The sequence below is a fragment of the Carex rostrata genome, chromosome 3 (assembly GCF_964058835.1).
Source record: "Carex rostrata chromosome 3, lpCarRost1.2, whole genome shotgun sequence".
NCBI classification, from domain to species: domain Eukaryota; kingdom Viridiplantae; phylum Streptophyta; class Magnoliopsida; order Poales; family Cyperaceae; genus Carex; species Carex rostrata.
The window spans coordinates 15,238,922-15,262,411 of record NC_135920.1 but is presented as its reverse complement, the minus strand read 5'-3'; the positions used below and the strand labels follow the sequence as shown (position 1 = coordinate 15,262,411).

Genomic DNA, 23,490 nt, shown 5'->3' with positions numbered 1-23,490 from the left:
TTTATTAATCTTAAATACATGAATTTTACTTATAATATCTCAACTCCTATATATCGTTTTTCTTGTTAATCCATCATATAATATTTTTGAGTAATTAAAATGTCTACTTAAAAGTTAATTAATTAGTGCGATTAGGGAAGACTAGAAGTTTCGATCAATTCGCTTACATAAACAGTGCAAATTAATATTTGTAATATATATATATATACCTAACATGTCATTTTTTTATGGTCGTTATATCTCACTAATTCATTTTGTATTATATATTCAAGTCATGGATATATAGTACTTTAAGCATGATGGCCGCTACGTACGGGATGCTATAAATCAACCACAATGCAATGCTTGATTTTATTTATTTTATGTACAATATATTATATATATATATAGTTTAATTGTTCTCGATCGATCGGTTAACAAGAAGCTAGCTAGCTAGCTCGTTGATTGTGAAGTGCCGATCGATGTCAAATTAATACTGCCTTCCTTCAACATTTCCTTCAACATTTGCTATATATATATATATCTCTTAATTAATTTGAACACTGTTCTAACTAATTTCCACTTTAGCTAGATATATATATCGAATTAATTACCTGAGGCTGAGAGTGAGCTAGCTCGATCAAAATTAATGAGATTCCTTGATAAAGACAATTTGGGTTCCTTACTGCTAACCCACCGAAGAGTATATTAATTAAACTATATAATGCAAAATTACCCCTCTTTTAGTTGAGCTAGCTAGCTTAAACAAGTTGTTGCATTCGATCACTATTGCGTTGTATATATACCATATTTTTGTAACAACAGTTACAAAATTTAACGAAGAATATTTATCCAAAAGTTAAAGACACCAAACGCAGTTTCAAATATAGTAAAATAATTAAATTCACAATTTGATACCTAGCTACATGGCTACATTCATACCAAAAGAGTATTTTGGACTTTAATTATACAGGAGGATAAGCTTTCCTTCGCTTCCAAATATGTTTCTATTTTTGAGAAAAGAAGTATTTATAAAAATTGAATATATAAAACAACTTATAAATTAACTTATAAAAAATTCATTTCTTTAACCGCTTGACCTTGTAGTAAATAAACTCGAAACTTTCAAAATTTTGCATGTAAATGCATCATTCATGAAGTGCGTGGATTTCAACGGCTTGGATTCGGTGTTTGAAGTCGATCCAATATACTTTTGGAGTTATGCTCACTGAACCCTCTTGGTGAGCACATCACACCCTAGCTTTGCTCTGTTTATATAAATGAATCAGCTATTTATATAGAAGACTTAAACTGTTGGTCTTCAATGATTCAAATAAATTCCACTCTCTTAGAATAGCGGATCCCATTCTCAGGTGATTTTGAAGAGAAAGATAGAGATAAAAGAGGACGAGGAGAGCCCTCATATTCTCAAGAATAGAAGAAAATTTGAATCCGGTTTTCGGTCTTCTTGAATTTATTTCTTATGTTTAATTTATATTTAGGACTGTTTTTTTTCACGATTCTGAACATATAAATAAAGTAAATAATATATGGAGATGAAGCGGATGGACTTCAAATGATGTATTTAAACCGTTGAAATCAATCTACTTCATGAGACATGTGTGTATATATAAAATGTATTTTTTTATCAATTATCTTATAAGTTATTTTATGCATTTATTTTTCATCAATTTTTTTTACCGCTTTAATTTGTACTAAATGAATTTGAAGTTTTTGAATTTTTACATATATGCACATCAACTGATGAAGTAGATTGATTTCAACGATTTGGATATGTCCTTTGAAGCCCATCTGACACACACACACACACAGAGTCCAGCTAGTGGGCTTCCTCTAGAATTTTCAACAATATGCTTCCAGCCATCAAAACTTATCAAATTGGCTTTAAATAATAAATCCAAACCGTTCAAATCGATCTCCTTAATTAGAGCTTTGTTCCATATAAAAATTTAAGATTTTCAAATTTATTTACTATTAAGTCAAGAGATAAAAAAAAAAGTGAAGGTTTTTAACAAAATAATGCATTCAATCTTCAAAAATATAACAAAAATAATGCATTAAGATGCACACAAAATCCTTCACATTCTGACGCTTGACTTAATAGCAAACAAATTGAAAAAATTTAAATTTTTTATCGAAACAAAACTCTCATTAAATAGATCAGTTTGAATTTTTTTTTGTTTAAGACCGATCCGATAAATTTTGATAACCGAAAGCATATTGTCGAAGTTCTAGGAAAAACGAGTTAACCAGACTCTACCCATAGGAAATGTAAGAATCCGGCCCAAGACCATTTTTTGGGCTTGAATTTGGTTTCTATTCTGGATTCACAGCCCATTAAAGAATCTCCAGCTCTCTGAAACGAATACAAATTTGTGCTGTGGTAGGTCACAGGTACGGGGGACCCACCGCATCCCAGAATTTTTTTTTTTAATTACGTGGGGTCTAAGATTGTCAGAAACTTGTGACACGGTCAAACAATGTGTCCGTTATCTCTGACCGGGTTACTTTTTAATTAATAATTTATTTGCACAAGTTTGAAAAGCAGGAAAGAGAAAAGAAAGGTAGTTATCGAGATACGAGAAAGGCCATGTGTCAAAGCGGGGTACCCTCCTCATACGAAGGAATATGAGATGACCCAAATATCTCTCTTAGTCTTCCCTCACTCCTTTTTCTCTCTCTCTCTCTCTCGATCTGCTTCTCTCTCTTCGGTTGCGCTGACTGGAAGCGTAAGGTATCCTTCTCTCTCTCTCTGTAAAAACCCTAGGTGAGGTAACAGTGAGCGACTCACTGTACGGTAAATGCGTTTAGGATTTTTTTTTTGTTTTTTGTTTTTTTGCTCTCTTTTAATTTGGTACTGATCCCAAATGCTTACGCCATGATCTCAGGTTATGTTTTGACTTTAAGTGAAATCTCTTGCAATTTGTAAAGCGGCTGGTGTTTTTCTGGAAATTGAGTAGGTTTTTGTTGAAATCGGCGAAGTCCTTTTTTTTTTCTAAAAAAAAAAAAATTCAATGATCATATTGCAGTAATTGCAATATTTTGGGGACTGATCTTTTCTAATTGGTGTAGTCTTGGACCTTCCTAATTTGTCAGAATTTTAGGAGATCAGTTGTACATTGTGGCTGTTGGTAAAACCTAGAATGTAATGTAGTCTCAGATATGTGGCCGTTGGTAAAACCTAGAATGTAATGTAGTCTCAGATATGTGCTGATTTTGTTGTTTCAAGTGCCGGCACTTCTTGCTGCATTAATATTCTTATATTTGGAGTTTGCTTAATGAAAATGTAGTCCTAGATATGTGTTTTATTCTTTGGACAATGGTACTAAGCTGTTTGCTCATTTCAGTTCGATACATGAACAAGATTCTTAAATTTATATGACATTCTTGAATAAACTTAAATATAATTTTTGTTTTATAAAAAAAGTACTAGCAAGTTTTACCTAGAGGAATGATGTTACTTAGTTTGTTTCAGGACAAGTATCTTGTTTACTTGGTCTTTGAATTTTTTGCATGTATTTATTTTTTATTACATAAAATTTAATATAACTTTTTTGAAATTGCAGATATCAGTACATTTAAGGAAGTGACTAGTGAATAAGGATCTTTTGTTTTCTGGTAAGATGGACTCGAGAGACCCGACACCAATTTCTTCCATTTCGGCACCCTCTCCATTTGCATCAGCTGCACCTCCCCCACCACCAACCAATCCACCCAGCTCGTCTCCATTTGCTCCCAACCGGAACCCTTCTAGTATCTCACAACCTGTGCAACTCTCTTTCGAATCACATGCTCCAAGTCCGGGAGGTACACAAACACCCGGGTCACAAACACCGGGTTCTTTCTTCCTCAATAGTCATGGCAATTCAGGTGAACCTACAAAGAAAAAAAGAGGAAGGCCAAGGAAGTATGGTCCTGATGGATGCATGGCTTTGGGTTTGAGGCAGGGATCTTCTGCACCAGGTGCATATGATGGCCCTGCGAGTGATCCCGCCTTCAAAAAGAAGGGACGACCTCCTGGGTCTGGAAGAAAGAAGCAGCTTGAAGCTCTTGGTAAAAACTTGGAATAAATCATATTTTTTGTTTGAAAATTTTATTCATACCCTTGAAAAATGAGAAAAATCACACATCTAGGTCATTAGTATCGCTTAAACCTCTTCTCCCTTAGTCTCTCTCAAAACATATCTAAGTTGTCACTCTTTTTTAGTGACTACAGATAACAAGTGAGGAAAAACTAGTAGTTTGGGTTATCTTCTGAAGTAAGTGTGAGAGGCATAGAGTAATCTTTTGGTGACTTTTGTAAAATTATGCATGTTTTCTAGTTTACGAGGGATGTACATGAAATTTGAACTTCTCCTGGGTGTAGACATGAAAAAAAAAAAAAAACCTAATATTTTTTTTTTTAGTTACATGAGATTTTGTTTGAGGCTAAAACATATGCAAGGAATGTTCTGTGAAAGAAAATATATGTGGTTACTACTGCTAAATACTGCAAGTTGAACAGTGTTTATTGGTTAATTTATCACCTTACTGTAATAGCCTAAGAAAATATAGTAGGTAGTTATCTCATATTTTGTTTTCTTAATCTGTGTTATTCAGGCTCTTCTGGAGCTGCATTCACACCTCATATTATAACTGTAACACCTGGCGAGGTATGTGGTCCAGATCCTATTTTGTCTGTTACCCTCTGTGTGACAGTCAAATTTAAGATTATCTTTTTTTTTTTCGTTTTGCAGGATGTCGCGTCCAAAATAATGGCGTTTTCACAACAAGGGCCCCGCACAATATGTGTTCTTTCTGCCAATGGAGCCATAAGTAATGTTACCTTGCGTCAGCCTGCCACCTCTGGTGGCCTTGTTACCTACGAGGTTCTTATTATTATTTTTGTTTGTATGGTCACATTGCTAGTATCACTTGTCACACGTTGCAAGACTAAAAAATCGTGTTGTTATATTTCTTGATATTTTGAAAATTGTCCTGCAAATGCATTGCAGGTAGTATGGTGGCCCCTACATTGTAGTAGGTACCATATTACCATGGTGTTCAGTAAAACTTGATACCATTAAGCATTTGTTCTTCTTTCGCATTGAAGGTGTGTTTATATATTGATGAAACAGGGTCGGTTTGAGATAATATCTCTTTCGGGTTCATTTCTGCTGGCACAAGATGGTGACACACGCAGCCGCACAGGCGGATTGAGTGTGGCATTGGCTGGATCCGATGGTCGTGTGCTTGGTGGATGTGTGGCTGGCATGCTTATGGCTTCTACACCTGTTCAGGTTTCTATTTCTTTTACAGTTACTCTTTTTTCCTATCCTAAAATTCATCTTTTTCTTCACTGTTTCTGTGATGGAGGGTTGCAATTACTAAATCAAACTTGTGCAAATTCTCAAAAATATAAAGCATATGCATACTCTTACAACACACATATGGAAAAGGGTTAGTTTCACTCAGCTTCATATCCAATTCTGCTCCCTCCACATTCACCAAACTACTATTTTGTGCATTTGGATTAAAATGAAGACAGTGGCCTAATTAGGATAAAGATCAAACTTCTAGTGTTGTGGGGTAATAAATCAAAATTGGGTGACCGAAATACGAGGACAGAGTTGACTAACTTTTGGTGCAATTAACCTGGGATATATCTCTGTACCCTAGAAATGACTTGCATTATTATTGTTTCTCAAAAGATGCACAATAATGAGTGCTTTGTTAAGTTACTGTGGGAAAACATGGCAATATCACACATACCGTGTTGTTAGTTTTGTATTTAGCAAAACCAGCAAGTACTGCATTAAAGTTGGTACTAGTATATGACTTATTCATGTTTTATTATTTTTTTCTTGTGTTTAATTATTGCTAAACTTGTCTTCTGACTAAATTTAATGGGTGGTGGTGGATTAAAGTTGGTACTAGTATATGACTTATTCATGTTTTATTATTTATTTTTTGTGTTTAATTATTGCTAAACTGATCTTCTGACTGAACTTCATAGGTTGTGGTGGGTAGTTTCATAGCCGAAGGAAAGAAGCCAAAACCGAAGCCAGAGCAATTTAGCCGGGAGCCTATGTCGACCCCATCCATGATGAAAACTGGACCACCTGCTCCTCACATGGCGGTCCCCACCATGATGAAAACTGGTACACCACAACATAACATGGGGGGAATGCCGCCCCACATGACTGGCTTTGGTCCTGTTTCAACAGGTAGCAGCCCGCCCTCTGATGTGATGTCAGATGAAGATGAGTCCGGATCAGATGACGACTCGGGAAGCCCTGTGGACCACCATATGGGCCACAATTTTAGCAATTCTGGGGTCCACCATGTCTCCTCTGGTTACAGCCCAATGGGTTGGCCAATTTCTGGGGCAAATCAGACCAGACATGAGTCTGATGTGAAGATGATATCGAAGTAATTAGCTAGATTAGGTTGACGTTGACCTCTCTCTCTCTCTCTCTCCCTCCCTCCCTCCCTCCATATGTAGTTTGTTGTGTTATTTCCGAGGCAGGTATTGTCAAGTTCAGTTGATTTCTTTATTTTAATTTCTAATTATTCTGTTGTAGTTTTCTAATTAAACTTTAGTTGATGAGACCTTTGTGTTTGAAGCTATTGTCGTTAGTGGCTACACTAAATATCATTGCTAAATACTATTGGGTTTAAATATTTTTCTAACTGTCATTGTGTCATTTTTATTATAATCATCGTTCTTAAATCGGGGTCAGATATATTATAGCGCAAATTTGATCATTGAACCTATGTCAGTGCACGTGCAATGCTTTTGGATTTACGCCAGCCATTGTTACACCCAAGTGATACATGTAGAAGCGCTATTAATAGGAACTTGATCTTGAGAATGTTTATTCTATAATACATTCTTGTATAGACCAGGTAAAGCAAGATAAATTTGTAATGAAAGAACTAATTAAATACTTAGCCAGCCAAGGGCACATTCTGTTAAAACAAACTTGTATCTTGAGAACAAATCTCTCTCGGTATTATGCTCAATGCAATCTAAATTAATATTTATCCAACGAACTTTTAACTTATTATTTACACAGTATTGTCCGGCGCAAATCAAATAATAAGCAAAAATTAAGGATGTCTAATCTATAACAGTTGGGACAACAAAACAAGGATATTAAGACAAATACAACAGTCTTATGAGCAGAATTGATTGAAACAACTAAGGTGCAACAAAATTCAGCACCTAATCTCGTATGACCCGGCTTTAGTTATGTAACGAACCCATTCCACTGTGTTGTATCCACTCTTCTCCCACACCTGGAAATCAAGTAAATGTTACACTCGGTTGAAATAGAGGGATGGGATCCAAGTTATGAGCTTATTGACAATGGTTCTATGCCACTCAGTTGCAGTATCATACATGCTAAGCAATCATAATAGTGCAACTTTGAACAGTTGAACAATTCCATTCTAAGATTGGGTTGAGACATCATACTAAAGAAAGATGGCTGTATATACCTTAAGAAATCTGACACGCAATCCTGATGCAGTAAACATAGGGACCTACAGATGAAAATAATCTTATTAGTTGAATTAAAGGAGTCAAAGGTTACAGAATACAACAAAACACTGCTCAAGTAGATAAACTCCTAACTTCATTTTTTGGGTCAGGTCACACATTTACCAAATCTGAAGAAATATATTAAACTATTAATGATATCTTGGCAATATTTTGCCAATAAAATATCGAAGTTTCCAGAAAGTAATGTATTATCATGCATAGTATGCTCTCCTATTCATTGCCAAAATTGTCTCCTGAATTATCATGCATAGTAATTCCATTGTGAAAGCGTTATTATTTTAAACAAATATTCATGAAATGCATCCTTCTAATTATTAAGGAAAAACAGATGATCAAGCTTCTTGTCCGATTACAACAAATCTAAGGGAAAGTATCAGTACAACCCAACTAGACCCACCCTTTTGAATGGGATCACCATTACAAACAGAATACTTTTCTTGATAATTACAAATATAATAATGATACCTGAAATTCCATTTGAATGGGTGGCCTAGTTACTGCCTTCTTATCACCCATTGTAGATATCAACTCAACCTCGGCATTCATTGTTGCCTCTGTTTGTCCTGGAAACTTCCTTATCCTGCAATTTCATAAGCTATTTGATTTTTGTAGTTCAAATCTACAGGTTTGTGCACACTTTTCACCATTTATAGGAAAAGAAATAAATAAGAACAGGCAGCAATTTCCATAACCCATCTTAGAATTTTGATCTAACCCTATTGCCTAGAACCCATCTTAAATTTTTTTTATCTCACCCTACTGCCTAAGCTTCGACTCATTGTGTTAGTTCATTTAGGTTTTGTCAAGCCATAACAAACAAAAACAGTTAAGCGAGAATATACGTTACTCTGTAGTTCAGGCCTACAGAATTGCCTAGATGAAACTTTGCAATAATATTCAACATTTCTCACACTTTTTCACCTATAACATGACATTGTGTTAAAGGTTAATTCAAGCAAAATTTAAGTTATATTATCAACTCATCCATATCCTCTTCAGACTAATTTAACTAAATGTATTATGTAAAGTTGAACCCCGACAGCTAATACACGGTTGGTTTGTTAAGTTCAATTTGGGTTGGCCTGCATGACTGTTGATGGCAAACATACAGGTCATACTGCCATTTGCTAACAAAACATGCAGTTTCCATCAAATCGTCCTAACAGTCAAATATCATATGAAAAGCCAGGAAATTTCAAATAGTCTACCGTACATATATTGTAGGACTATGCAAACGCATCAAAAGTACGGGTCGATACTACAAAAAAGGCCCATAAATAATGAACTTACTTCCAAACCAAACAATCAATGGAAGCATTGTATTTTGCTTTGCCAGTTGTTACTTGAAAACTAGTTTTTGCAGTTTGCTTAGGAACTGGGACCTTCACCACCACTCCCAGAGCAAACATTTTTGCACCATACGAACTCTTCACCTGTAAATTAGAGATTATGTAAATACTTTCATGAAAATAAAAAGAAAAGAAATATACAGCTCAATACTTTTGTGGATATAGAGAGATGGTTGACTACATACATTGACATTGACCTCTATGCGTGTTCTGCCCAATTCTTTGAATGTTGGCAATACTCTGAATGGGAGGTTTACCCCCTCTGTTATACGGTACCTAAAAGAAGTATAAAGTTTAACACCAAACTGCATATTAATCACAATGCAGTTGTAAGAACATCATGTTGTAAATGATAGTTCAGAGTGGAGTTACTTCATCAATTCAAATTCACCATCAGGAGGCACGAAGCTGACAGTCTTCTCAGAATTGAACCTCGTCAGGTTTACACATTGGTGAAAAGTCACATCATCAAGTTCGATCGTCTTCCCACTAAAAAAGAGAAACAAAGCAAGCTTATCATAAAAAAAAATTGTTAGATCATGAAGCTCTGCTAGTTACGTATTGAGTGTACACTTTAATTTGCAAAATATGCAAAGCCTGCAGACAACACAATACTTTAAAGAGCAAACAATACATTCTGCAGCTGAGTTAAAGATCCACATGACACCCGCCAACTACAAAACCAATGATACAAAACACATTGTATTTGCAGAAGGCCAATGACAAATATGATAACTAATTACATGTTGAAATTTAAATGTATTGAACAAAGCCATTGCCCTTAAATCAATTATATCCAACAAAGTTGCACCAAAACACACGCCAGCTTTTATTTCCAAATCAGAACAACAAAACACATTGTAATGCAAAAGGTCCAACTACTTGATTCTGAAACTTTAAAGGAATTGGACAAAGAGATTGCCTTTAAATCAATAATATCCAATAAAAATCCTAGCCCTGATTCCTTAATGGAACAAAAAAATGAAATACATTCATCGAAGAAAAGGTAACTATATTCTTCAACATTGTTCATTTCAGTTTGAAAATGATTGGGTTTTGCAAATAAGAAATCTTGTTTATTTTTTGCCACTGGAAAGAAATGGTCATTGTTTTGTAAAAAAACAATATGCAAATTGGCATGCAAATGGTGAATTACCTAAGAAAGCTTTTCCAAAAAGTATTTAATGAATATAAATAATCTTGCACCTTCTAGAAGGCCTGGCTTTGAGTTGGGATTCCTTTTCCAAGCCAATTTTGTCATTTAACCCTAGCTTCAAGTCAGGCATTCCCGAAAGAAAGCACTTCATGAGAATTTTTCCAGTCACATCACACCTTAGTACATTTCCTTTAACATTGAAGATAAAATGATTAAACAGACATTCAGTTAATTTCCAGAAGCTAAACTGGCAACTTATTGTATTATTCAACTTGGGATGCTTAAAAAATAAAAGATCCATGTGTTCACAACTCCAGTTTGACAAACAAAACTATAAATGAAAATCATCTTCCAACAAAACTATGCTTTATGATAATGTGTAAAAACTTACCTTTAGAGGACATGAGAAGATTAACACTTTCAACTATGTCCAAGAACACCTAAAATTATCTTACAGTTAGCATTCTTTCATTGACAATTTGCTGTTAATAAAGTGGAAAACAAATCCGAGGGACAAAACAAGATCACCTCATTTTTCTTATAATGAAGACCCTCACGTCTCCAGCCAACAGCTCCAGTAACTTGTAGTGTAGCATTTGGGACTGGCTTTTCTGACGCCTTGGTTAAAAGAAAAGTAGGAAGAGAAGATACTAGAAGTTGAGAAGTTCGACAATTTCAACTTAAATAAATCACAAACTGCAACTAGAAGGTGCTTTTAATTACCTTGGAAGAAAATGGAGACCGGATCCCTTCTTGCGTGATATACAGCTTCAAAATTTCAGGCGAAAGGTTCTGGGGGTAGCCAAAATCCATGATTTCTGCAAATTGAGGGAGAAAAGGGAACATAGAAAAACAATTGTACACAAGAATCTACATACAGGAAGATTTGATAAAGATGGAGTGGTTACATAAATTATTAGGTTATCGCTTCATTCTTGTTTTGCTCCCTAAGTTTATTGATTGTACCTTCTTCGATCCTTAAAACTTCACTTTTTGCATAATTTTGATTCTGCCTCTATTTTCTGTTTAAATGATTGAAAGGAACTCCAAGCTGGACCCTGGTTTTCATGACGCTTGCCTGGTATTTCTAGCCCAAATTGAATTAATTTCTTGCCATTTTAGCAAATGTGGGCAGATATTTACAAAACTTTAAATATGCACCTCATGCTCATTTCATACTAAAGATGCCACAGCATAAAGAAACAATAGCAGCTTTTCTGAACCAAAATAGGAAGCTTTAAGCTTCTGGGACAAAAGTAAGATTCATTGCTTTTAGGAACCCAATGCGATTAGAAGTCAATACTCAATATTGCGTTAATGGTATTTCCAAAGTTGGAGATATGGAAAAGTAAAGGAACAAAAATGTTCAAGTTTGTGAGTGTGCGAAGTGCAGGATTATACCGTCAAGTAGCTCATAAATGAGAACAAAATTATTTCTGATAGCATCCTCATCAAAGTTGCCGCCAAAGTAAGACTTAAATAGAACAACAGCCTGCTCAGAGAAAAGAGCAACATGCATTGATACCAATGTTTAGGAAGTTCATGTAATGAGGAGCAGATCTATATACGGACAAACGTAGGCCTATGCCAAGGCTTAAGTTCGGAAAAGGCTATATGGCTTTAATTTTTTACCTGAATAATTAAGACAAATTGTAAAGGAGCCTAGTCTTCAACATATAGTAACAAGGAAGAGAAAATCTTTTTGTCTTATAATTTTGGTAATATTAGCTCTTTGTGCCCATACTTGTGTTACTGTCTGCATGAACCAGTGTATGTAACAAAACATTATAGTACCACCAGTTCTAGTATGGTAAGAACAGGTAGTGGCCGGGACAGGTCTGGTCTTGTAAGAACCTATTAATATATACAAAACCTACATCTCCAAGTACTGATTTGTTCATAAATAGTGATCTTAGAATTTACATTTGCAATAGACAAGCATGTGGAGACCTTAGGTATTGCAAACTATTTTCTTTCCATCAATCTATTCTTTCCTTCTTTAAAATATATTCTTTAAAATATATATATATATATATATATATATATATATATTCTTTCTTTTTTATTATGATCAATATTTTTCCCCCTTTAATAGTTTCATTACCCAATCCAATAAAACCATTCTGGTACTGCAAGTATGTACACCTTAATAGGACGTGACAAATATGGTTTTGATACCACACACCATGAGAAAGGAGATATACCTCGACCACGAATTTGAATGCAGAGGCAGCATTAGCATTGCTACTGACAACAATCACAATATACACATTACTAATTCTCATATAGAGAAAGGAGCATCCCCCGATCTGACGAACAGGACACGTTCCCATTTCTTTCGTTTGCATTATATGCGTTCTGAATGCATCGACCATGTTACCTCTGGAAGCACAAATCATGACCAATTATCAGATATACTGTATGATTTAAACCAATCAGATCTAACTCAAATCTACTTGCATTTGCTCTTAAGCGGAGAAAATTATGGAAGGACATTTCATAGAATTGTAGATCGTAGAAAATAAGAAATGATCCGGAAACTGAAACTATTTATTTTTTTCCAAATCAAGCCAAATATTCAGTTATTGATTAAAATTTTAATAAACTTTTAAATAAACAACGGAAGTAACTCTCTTACCCGACATCGTCCCGATAAAGGCGATTGATTAGAACATCGCCACGGAGATTTAGAAAATATATGGCTGATGCCGCCACCGGCATCTCTTCTCTTCTCCTTAGAAACCCTACAGCACTTAGCAATCGTTTCTTGTTGGATCGAGCTAGGGTATCTCCTCCTTCTCCTTGTACAGAGAAAATTGGGGAGGGGAGGGTGTTGACTGGAGTAGAAGCTTCTTCGTTCCGACCAAAGGCTCCAAATCATTCAAAGACAAATTCTCGTGCGCTCGGCGCATATGTGGTGCACGGACATCGTGAATTACAATTACTTTTTGTGGGGCCCGCCCTTCATCTACCCACTACCCAGGGCCCAGGCTGATAAACAGCTACAGTTGAAACCTTCGCCGTTCTAACAAAATGTCACGAATATTGAAATAAAAGTTGATTTTAGCAGCAATTAAGGAAGATGTGGTTCATACTGTAATCCTTAATCTATGCATATATCGGCCTCTCTTGTATATAATTATAATATCACATTCATTTTTTCTTGGTACTAAAATAAAAGATCAGCATTTTAATCTTCTCTCATCAACAATGAATATATATATGAGTTGACAAGTTGTTTATGTATTGTGGTTACGGAACTAACATATATACTTACCATCCTTTATATAATTATTTAAAATTAGTCTCAAGCGATTTATTGTGTTATTTTTCTCCCGAGACATCTCATTTTTCTTTTGAAATTCATGTTCTCCAAATAATTATTTTTATTTCTTGTGTAAGATAATTGTCTTGAAATTTGTGTCATTTAAAACATTTTGTATTTGTTAATAAGCATTCTTAAAAAAAATTGTGGGACCGCATATTCAATATGCAGATCCCAATCTGAAGCTGCGGATCGAGACTACATCGACCGTGAGACCGTCTGAGTCTCTCTTTCCTTGTTCATCCATTCATTCTCTCTCTCTACTTACTGGCGCAGGCCCAGGCCCAGGCCCACTACTAAAAAAAGATAGAATAGAGAGAAATATCGAAGAAAATAACAAAAAGAACAAACTGATACAATACGATACGAGCAGGTAGGTAGAGCTTAGCTTCCGCTGTCTCCTTGCGCAGTTGCGCATCAGAGACCTAGCCTAGGTGATAAACATCAGCTTTCGCGTGCTATTTATTTCTCAAATTATTCGCCTCTTATTAATTGTTACTTGCGTACAGTACACCTCCTGTGTTCTTATCGGATCGAATTTTTCAGTCAGTGTTTGAAGCCCCTATACCTATAGTATAGTTGTCTCTCATGGCGACTCAACTAACAAATGGCAACGATGCTGATCAGGTACTTCCACCAACAAGTTTAAAAATCAAATCGATTTTTAATTGGTTTGCTTATTACCTTGTTTGTTTCTTTGAACATAATATATTATATGCGCTGTCATGTCTCTTGAATGGAGTTCTCCTTTAATGGATCCTTTCATTTCTGTGCGCTCAAATCAGGGACTTTAGGCCTTCTAATGGATTGACTGGCTGCTCACTTTGTTCATTTGTAGGTTTTGGTAGAAGAAAAAGGTTTTGCAAGGACATTAATTCTAAACAGGCCTCGGCAACTGAATGCACTGTCCTATACAATGGTATCATCACTATCTAACAATAATCAATCCTTCTCCATATAACAATTTAATTTCTCACCTGCTAATATTTCAAAATTTCTTCTCAGATTACTCTCTTGTTGAAGAATTTCAAGGACTTTCAAGAGGATCCAAATGTAAAGCTGTTAATATTGAAGGTAATATATATTGCCTATCATCTTCTGATTTTTAGTGAGGTTTCTTCTTTTCTTTCTTAATTACAACCGTGCCCTTTGGTTTAGGGTAAAGGAAGGGCATTTTGTGCTGGAGGTGACGTGGCAGCAGTTGCACGTGGTATTTATTTGAGTAATAATTGGTTTAATATATTGTCTAGATACAATACAATCTATATTTCATAACTTGTAATGTGCCTTTTGCCTTTTCTACAGCTGATTGGACTGTTGGGGCTGATTTTTTCAGGGATGAATTTACATTGAATTACCTAATTGCTACTTCCAACAAACCTCAGGTAGGATAGGCTTTTTTGAGAAACCATCTCCTATTGTACCTCTTATTATGTTAATGCTCTCATTGTTATAGTTGCATTTCTAAAGGTTTCTCTTCTTGATGGGATTTGCATGGGAGGTGGAGCTGGTGTGTCTATCCATGGCAAATTTCGAGTTGTTACAGAGAAAACAGTAAGAATTTTCATTTTCATCTATTGTATTAAATATCTCTGTATATTGTATTAGAGGTAAGGCTGATGCTGCAAAGTATAGTTTAGTAGTTTTATAGTCTTTAAAATACTGCCTGGGACAGTGGCACCTATGCATTCTAGTTTGTACCTGAATATGTTTAATATACCAAATAATGGAGTGTGCCCATAGCGATGGCATATATTACAACTCCCCAACTGATATGTAGCTGGTAAGTTACTAATAAGCCAGCACAGGAAAGAAGCTAACATATTGATGAAATTGCAGAGCAAACTCTACCCCTCTGCCAGTACTTTATACAATACTAGTACAGCAATCAATACTGAACACACTTTAATCTATTTTTAAGGTTTTTGCAATGCCAGAGACAGCACTGGGTTTGTTTCCTGATATAGGTGCCTCTTATTTCTTATCAAAGCTCCCTGGTTATTTTGGTAATTTTCTTCTATTTTGTCCATTTAACAGTAGTAAAATACATTTCCAATCTACATTGGATGTTTTTTTCTTAACTGATTAATTTATTCTATATTTTTTATTTTCAGGTGAGTATGCTGGCCTAGCAGGTGTCAGGCTTGATGGGTCCGAAATGCTAGCATGTGGCCTCGCAACACACTTTGTACATTCGACAGTATGTTTTAATTTCAATTAAAATTAATATTAGGGAGTAAACTGTAATTTTTCCCTAGGCATGGATTGTCTTTAATACACAGAAATGGAGTACTTTTGAAAGTTCTTTTCATGTTCACAGAAACTGGCTTCATTAGAGGAAGCCCTTGCTCAGTCGGCAACCTCTGACCCTTTCACAGTTTGTGGAATCATTGATCAATTTTCTCAAGATGTACCAGTGAAAGAGACTAGTGCTCTTAATAGGTACAGATTCTATTTCCACTCTAATAAACTTATCACTTTAAACATTTTCTCTTATGGGCTATTGTTTGGGTAATTTTAGGCTGGAAATTATAAACAAGTGCTTCTCCAAAGGAACAGTTGAAGAAATTTTATCAACTCTTGTAAGTATTAAGACTATTTCTTAATGCATTTGGGCATCTTACTGATTTCCTTTTTATAATTTGATTTTCTCCATCTTCAAGGAAAAAGAGGCTTTGGAAGTGTCTGACAAATGGCTTCATGCAGCAATTGAGTCACTTAAGAAGGCTTCACCTACCAGTCTAAAGATATTCCTAAGATCAGTATGTCTTCTATATGAGCTTAGGGGCTGAACCTTTTATTTTCTTTGAAAAATAACTTGGATTAAAATGATTATTCTAAGAAGTTTATTTGAATTGTCTTTTTACCTAAATATTTCTGTGAATCAGTATTAAAAAAAAATAAAAAATAAAGAAAGAACAAGTACAGGATTATTTTACTTCTGTTCTAATTTTCTTAAGATCTAATTATTAATTTTAGCAATATTGATCGGCAATTCGTATTAATCCATCCATTATATATCCATTTTTTGTTATACTAATTTAATTTATTTTGGTGCAGATAAGGGAAGGAAGAATGCAAACTGTTGGCGAGTGCTTGACCAGAGAGTATAGAATGGTCTGCCATGTTTTACGTGGTGATTTCAGCAAGGATTTCTTTGAAGTAAATATAAGTTCTTTGCAAAGAAAGACATCTAATTATATATTTTTATATTCCTATTTAAGCCTCCATCTTTTTTGTGAAAGGAAAATAATATTTTCAATTGCAGGGTTGTCGCGCTATTTTGTTTGACAAGGATAGAAACCCAAAGGTAGAAATATACTTTATTTGTGTGTGTTGATATTATCTAACAAATCTATTATATTTTGGTGTTGCTTCTGAGTACTGTTTGGTTCTTACCCCAGACTATAAGCTAAACTTGAGACAGGTTAAAAAAGTCAGTGCCTTGATGTTTTCTCTGTTCTGAGAATCAAATTGTGGGATTAATGAGTTGTGTGTGTGTGTGTGTGGGAGGGGGGATTTGAGAGGTGCATAATTTCTTGTCTGTTGGTAAATTTAATTACCAGCCCCCCTTGCTGGGCAAGAATCTGTGAAAATATCAAGCAAAAGACATGGTTGTTCTCCAATATATCTTACCTGTGCTCTCTCTCACTGGTTCTAACTCATCAACCATGCTTACTTTCTGGTTCCAGCGTTGGGTAGGAATGAAGGAAGAATAGTGCTAATTCCCACCGTTATCTCCATATAATTCCTCAAAAAGTTATTCTGCTTCATGGTGACAAGAAGTTTAATTTGTGATGATTTTTGTAGTGGACTCCATCTAAATTGGAGCTGATTGGTGATCAGGCGGTTGACAAATATTTTTCTAAAATTGAAGATTCAAACTGGGAAGATTTAAAACTTCCCCTGGGGCGCCGATCGAGCACCAAGTTTATTTCAAAACTTTGAATACCGGAGCAATGGATGCAAGTAGAATAAAACATAACTCTTTATTTTATGAGTCTTGTTGTACTACAAGGGATGGTTCTGTCCTCATAGTAAAAGTTAGATTAAATTAATAAATTGTAAAAGCTGGATTAAATCAATAAATTGTTATCTTTTTGCCAGTGAACCTCATTTAGTATCAAAACATTTTAGTACAATTTGACAAATTAGCCCCTCTCGTCTCGTCTGTCATAATTTGTGAAGATTTTCATTTCATATTTACAATTGTACATGTTAATGCACGTCATGGTGGGCCCACTAACTTGAACTTTCTAAACTGGCATATAATAATAAGTCTTTTGATAATTAATTATTCCTTTGAATTAAGAAGAAGAGGAAAGGCTGTTAACATGATTAGTCAACAATCTTATCTGTAACATGATAAGATCCCAGTTTAATTTAACGCTTACATACTACATAAAATAATTGAAATAGAAGCTAGATCACGACAAACAATCTCCATGATCAAATTTCAATTTGGTGTTTTCATGCTGCGAGCTTGCAGGTAAAGGTCCTCCTTTCATACCTAATTATACAATTAAATCTTTAATTGATCCTATCTAAAAGATAGAGAGAGACCAGCTTGAAAACAACATGCAATATGTCAAACACCAAATTGAAGTACGGACATATCAAAAGATCTCGGTCAAGGCAGCCGCAAATTAACGACCTTAATGAACTCTTCAAATCTCAGATCAGAGAAGTAATAGGTACATAGGAGGCCAGCGAATCATGCGAATTTTCAAAAACAAATTAAACTCGAGAGGTCACCTATAATTATTTCAGAGAGTAACAGTATACTAGATATTATATATTATCCTTCATGATATTTAAAGACAATCGGAAATACAAAAATACAGAAATACAGAAATATATTACAAAAAGACTGTACAACTTAAATTTACAAATCAAGATACTTACACAGCTATTACAACTTATAAATACAATAAAACCACAACAAAAGTGGAACAATGTCTTCCCATGAAAAAAGAAAAGAAAAAGTGAAACAATGTCGTGCACTCCCCTCCTACTATACCTCAAATGTCACAGATACCCTGCGAAATACAAGGTACCTCAAGATAATATTTTATTAGAGGCACACCACACTTGACATTTTGAGGTTTTATTAAGGATGCATATGACATTGTCCAAATAGATATATTATGGCCTAGCACAAACTCTTAAAAATTGCAAACTTGATGCCTGGAATGACACCACCAGGCTTACTGATCGATACAAAGGGTAGAAACTTAGACAATATCAGATGCGGATCTTACTTCTCTTCTATTCTTAATGGGTCGAAACACAGAGCAAATCCAGAACCAGAATCCACCGCCCTGCTTTTTCTTGTTGTTTGTCTCTCTTGAGGCAACCAAATCAGCCATATACTGAACAACAGCCTATCATATTGGAAAAAAGAAAGACATTAATAAATAAATCAAAGTTATAAATTACTGGCTAATTTAATCCTTTTTAAAATATGAGATTTTATACAGGATGATGAGTTGATTATGCAGTTAGTAATTAGAAACTATTACTAGCCGATCCAAACAGTACTAATGTAAAAAACTAGGTAATTCAATTGAATGCCCAAAATTTGGAAAAGTATGATATAAATGTGCTCATAACAAGTTTGTCTAATGTAATTTTATAAAGTAGAATACACAAGTTCAATTATAACCCTTTAATGAATACCCTTACAGAAGTTTCTAGATCTGCTTCTATACCAAGGTACACAAACTCGGAGCAAATTAGATAACATTAACAATAATGCATAATTGAAAAACTTAAATAACAGGATTTTCTGAGCGAGATACCAATATGAATACCTAGGCCAGTACTCAATTTATTGGCTTTATAAAAATATTTGCTCTGCAATCCAAGGAATATCACACCACTCATACTGGTATCTGGAAAAGATTAGCAAGATACCGAGGCAACAAATACTTAAAAAATTCAGGAACTTAATTACAAAAATACTAAAATATATGGTTGATGGTTAATTTTGAAAAATCCATGGTGATAACTTAAATTGAATAACTTAAGAGAATAAAAAATACCTGAGCTCCCAACTTGACAATTTCTCTAGGTGGTACCTCTAGAGGGGTCTCGTCGGCATTAAAAATGCGAAGCTTTGACAAAAACCTAAATGAATCAGGCAGAACACGTATCTGATCACTACTGATATCCAGCTCTTCTAGCATCTCAAGATTCCCAATTGACCGAGGCAACATGCGCAAATCGGCAAAGTTCCTTGATACATTCAATCTCACCAGGCTCGTCACCAAGCAGAGACTCTCAGGTACAGATTCGAGTTCGTTAAAGCTCACATCTAATTCTCTCAAACTTGCAAGTGATGACATCGTGGTTGGTAGACTTTTTATTCTATTATAGTGTAGGGTTATGGTTTGTAATTTCTCGAGCTTGCCGACTGCCTCAGGTAAAGCTTTCAGATGGTTGAAATCTAATCGGAGCTCCATTAAGGAAACACAAGACCCAATAGTGTATGGCAGTTCTTGAAGTTCATTTGTCTCAGCATTTAATCTTTTCAAGTTGATCAAATTACCAATTGAGTCAGGTAGTGTGGAAAATTGGTTTGAGCTGAGGTTAAGGTCAATTAAATTTACAAGTTTGCCAAATGTAGTTGGAAGTGATGCAAGCCTGTTTGCATGTAAATCAAGTTCCGTCAGGTTGCACAAATCACCAAATGAGTCAGGTAGGTTTATTAACTGGTTTGAGTGCAAATCGAGTTTTATTAGGGACTTGAGGTTGCCAATGGAAGTTGGAAGGGCTGTAATTCGGTTTTCTGACAAGTCAAGTTGCGTGGTTTCTTCCAACTTACCAAGTGAGGATGGAAGCCATTCAATCTGGTCAGTTAATTTTCCCCTTAGGTTCAAAACCTGGGTTACTTTTTTGGCTGAGGATTCAATTACACTTGCAACTTGAATTAGACTCAGCTTCTCCGGTTCCCCTGATCCTGCAGTTTTTAATTTGATAGATTAGTAAGTAGGATTAAACTAATAGAGATTATTGATGGTATATTTAGTATGCATATGGTAACAGTTACGAGAGAAGGAAGGAGACTGTATTCTTCACGGAAAAAAAAATGCAATACTTATACTACCTCATAAGAGCACTATAATTCAGTTAGCTAATACAATTACAAAACGCAAAAAAGAAAAAAGAATAACAGGACTGTTCTGTAAATGTACCCTTCTTCTTCTTCTTCTTCTTCTTCTGTAAATTTACGGTTATTTAATGTTGTTATACTGTTATTCCACATTAATGTGTTTCAGTCAAGACTGCTGGAATTTGAAAGTGCTTAAGTCTATTATTATTGTTGTTAGTGCTTAAGTCAGACTATTATTTTGTTGCCTTTTTTTCTAAAAATAAAAAAATTAAATAATAACAACAACAGAGAGAAAAAGTAAAATACATTTTTACGAGAGACTTCTTATTTTATCTCATAGAGAACAGTAGGAAATCCTTGAAAAGTACACAATAAGTGCGCACACAACCTTTTGCTACCACATTGAATTTGCATTTTAGCAATTAATCATTAACTTATTAATTTCAGAAGGCATAAATCCTGGAAAACGAAGACTCTCTCTACCTTATTATGCTACATGTGTGTGTGTGTGTATGAGAGAGGGAGAGAGAGAGGAGTAAACCTTCAGAAACTTCAGATTTTAAGGAGTCAACTTTGACATCATCTCCGTACCCTGCTTCTTCTCTGAAGCTAAAAGCTCTTTCAGTCTCTTCTTTGTTGTTGACAACCTCATCGAATGTGACCACAACAGGCTCATCATCATGCGGGTTTACTGTCTTAGAGGCTCTCTGGATCAATTCGTCGAACACCTGGAGCCTCTTGTCCAAATTGAGCACATGTACTGCCTCCTTGATCTGTTCATACGCCATGAGAGAGATCCAGTTCTTCTTGGCCTCTTTCAAAACGAAAAAGAGCTCCTCTGGCACTTCAGAGATCCTCTCCATTTTGTCCAGTTCGCGCAGTCTAGCCTCTTCTTCTGATTTTGAGGAGTCAATAACAGATATGGCTGCTTCGACTTCTTCAATGGCTGGTCTTGGTGGCAGAGAGCGATAGAGAGAGGCAAGCTCGTCTATTAGGTTCGCTACTGCTGGTTTCATCGCCATGCTTTTCAATTTCATTACACTATTACAGCGAGCGAGAGAGAAGTAATTCTGTGGGCAGAAAGAGAGAGAGACGCTTATCACTGCGACTTAAATGACAATCAGAAAGGGTCTTTGTGAAAATTCTTCGACGCTGAATTTTCACTGTTTACTTTCTTTTCCGAATCCGTATCCTCTCAGGTATTGTAGAGGATCACCCTCACTTTACGGTTTGGGATTCGGGTCACCATAGGTGACAATATTTTGAGCTTTGAGATTCGTGTCAAGTTAAAAAGAACGGTCCAGACCTAGTAATTGTAAAAGATTCCCTTATTAGGTATTGGAGAGGATGTGAATTTATTTCTTCTTTTCCGAGGGAAAATTATCAGGAGATCCCTACAAAAGTGAAAAATCTGTATCTCACATGTACGGATGCCACGTCTTGCAAGTTGCAATCAAGGCCGGGCCGTTATAAGGAATTTTTTTTAATAAACCATAAATAATTAAATTATTTTTAGGGAACTAATATGATTATTTTTTTTTTTTAAAAACCATAAAGACCGGACGGTCCGTCCGGTCTCAAAATCAGTTTTTCTCCAGATCGGATGGACCATTCAGTCTCACTTTTTTTTTTTTTTTTTTTAAAAAAAAAACAGAAAACTTTAAATTTTTTGTATTAAAATATTAGAAATGTTGAATATATTTCTTTGAAAATAGATGAAATACAATATAATTTGATTTATTAGAAAGACTGTAACAAATAACCTGGATCAATATTTTCAGATCGGATTTTTCGCGGCTGTAAGAAAAATTAATATATTTCTTTATGTGTTATTAGAAAAAAATAAAAATGCTTAGATTCTGAGTTATTGATCCCGGTTCAAAAGTCACTTCTAGGTAATCCATAAAATATTGTGATCATTCTATGACATTTAATTTATAAAAAGTAATATCTATTTTGAGAATTCTTTTTGAATAATAATCATTAAATAACTTAAAGTTTTTATTTTTTTTTTTCAAAAATAGATACAACTTTTTATAAATTAAATGTCCTAGAATGATCACAATATTTTCTGGATTACCTAGAAATGACTTTTGAACCGGGATCAATAACTCAGAATCTAAACATTTTTATTTTTTTTCCAATAACACATAAAGAAATATATTAATTTTTCTTACAGCTGCGAAAAACCCGATCTGAAAAATATTGATCCGGGTTATTTGTTGCAGTCTTTCTAATAAATCAAATTATATTGTATTTCATCTATTTTCAAAGAAATATATTCAACATTTCTAATATTTTAATACAAAAAAATAAAAAAATTTAAAAATTTTCTGTTTTTAAAAAAAAAAAAAAAAAAGTGAGACCGAACGGTTCGTCCGATCTGGGGAAAAACTGATTTTGAGACCGGACGGACCGTCCGGTCCTTATGATTTAAAAAAAAAAAAAGTAATCATATTGGTTCCCTAAAAATAATTTAATTATTTATGGTTTATAAAAAAAATTCCGTTATAAGTGTACAATGCAACTTTTTTAATTATTAATATTATTAATCTGTATTTATATATGAGGTAATGAGGATAGGATATATTCATGGTAGCTGTTGATTGCGTCAAGAGTTTTACGGTGACAAGCAAACCATGATTGATTCCATTACCGTTATGGTATGGATTATGGAACTATGGGTAGATGCAATGTATCAGTAGGTAAAAAGGTTGAAAAACAGGTAGATAAGAGGCGCCTATATGTGTCTTTGTCAGTAGACCAAAAGACTCGCTACATGGTGTGCTGTAAACAAGCTCGCAACAAAGGAAATAATCCTCCAACTGAAGATGTGAGATGTCGCTAGAAGAGGAAGTTGGATCCCAGGCAGCTTGGCTTGGCCTTGGAAATCGCTAGAATTCCTGTTTCAGCTGCACGACAAAAAGCACCCACTTTCATAAACGGCTGTCCGTTTAGATCCCAAATTCCCAATTCACCGATACAACTCCTTCAACGGAG

General features: G+C 34.8%; 4 protein-coding genes across 4 annotated transcripts; 2 read left to right on the top strand and 2 right to left on the bottom strand.

Annotated features, from left to right (window-relative positions):
* The first annotated feature begins 2,542 nt into the window (after positions 1-2,542).
* Positions 2,543-6,669, top strand: LOC144551742 (AT-hook motif nuclear-localized protein 2-like). Its single transcript, XM_078299828.1, has 7 exons — positions 2,543-2,734; positions 3,567-4,053; positions 4,600-4,652; positions 4,737-4,868; positions 5,118-5,279; positions 5,996-6,434; positions 6,476-6,669. Exons 2-6 carry the CDS (start codon positions 3,624-3,626, stop codon positions 6,413-6,415), a joined length of 1,197 nt encoding a protein of 398 aa, XP_078155954.1. The 5' UTR covers positions 2,543-2,734; positions 3,567-3,623; the 3' UTR covers positions 6,416-6,434; positions 6,476-6,669.
* Positions 6,670-6,922: 253 nt separating this feature from the next.
* LOC144551757 (AP-2 complex subunit mu-like) lies at positions 6,923-13,034 on the bottom strand. The gene is made up of 13 exons (XM_078299850.1): positions 12,690-13,034; positions 12,256-12,433; positions 11,453-11,543; positions 10,775-10,869; positions 10,580-10,669; positions 10,443-10,491; positions 10,102-10,240; positions 9,268-9,384; positions 9,081-9,171; positions 8,837-8,979; positions 8,012-8,126; positions 7,483-7,527; positions 6,923-7,281 (listed from the first exon to the last, which is right to left on the bottom strand). The coding sequence occupies exons 1-13, from the start codon at positions 12,770-12,772 to the stop codon at positions 7,201-7,203; spliced, it is 1,317 nt and encodes a 438-aa protein (XP_078155976.1). The 5' UTR covers positions 12,773-13,034; the 3' UTR covers positions 6,923-7,200.
* A 782-nt stretch (positions 13,035-13,816) lies between these two features.
* LOC144551759 (putative 3-hydroxyisobutyryl-CoA hydrolase 3) lies at positions 13,817-17,487 on the top strand. The gene is made up of 14 exons (XM_078299855.1): positions 13,817-14,003; positions 14,215-14,295; positions 14,382-14,450; positions 14,535-14,586; positions 14,682-14,761; positions 14,847-14,930; positions 15,298-15,382; positions 15,491-15,576; positions 15,697-15,818; positions 15,898-15,958; positions 16,040-16,138; positions 16,437-16,538; positions 16,645-16,686; positions 17,187-17,487. The coding sequence occupies exons 1-14, from the start codon at positions 13,965-13,967 to the stop codon at positions 17,322-17,324; spliced, it is 1,140 nt and encodes a 379-aa protein (XP_078155981.1). The 5' UTR covers positions 13,817-13,964; the 3' UTR covers positions 17,325-17,487.
* A 720-nt stretch (positions 17,488-18,207) lies between these two features.
* LOC144551741 (plant intracellular Ras-group-related LRR protein 5-like) lies at positions 18,208-21,627 on the bottom strand. The gene is made up of 3 exons (XM_078299827.1): positions 21,032-21,627; positions 19,421-20,337; positions 18,208-18,760 (listed from the first exon to the last, which is right to left on the bottom strand). The coding sequence occupies exons 1-3, from the start codon at positions 21,525-21,527 to the stop codon at positions 18,611-18,613; spliced, it is 1,563 nt and encodes a 520-aa protein (XP_078155953.1). The 5' UTR covers positions 21,528-21,627; the 3' UTR covers positions 18,208-18,610.
* Between the last annotated feature and the right edge of the window lie 1,863 nt (positions 21,628-23,490).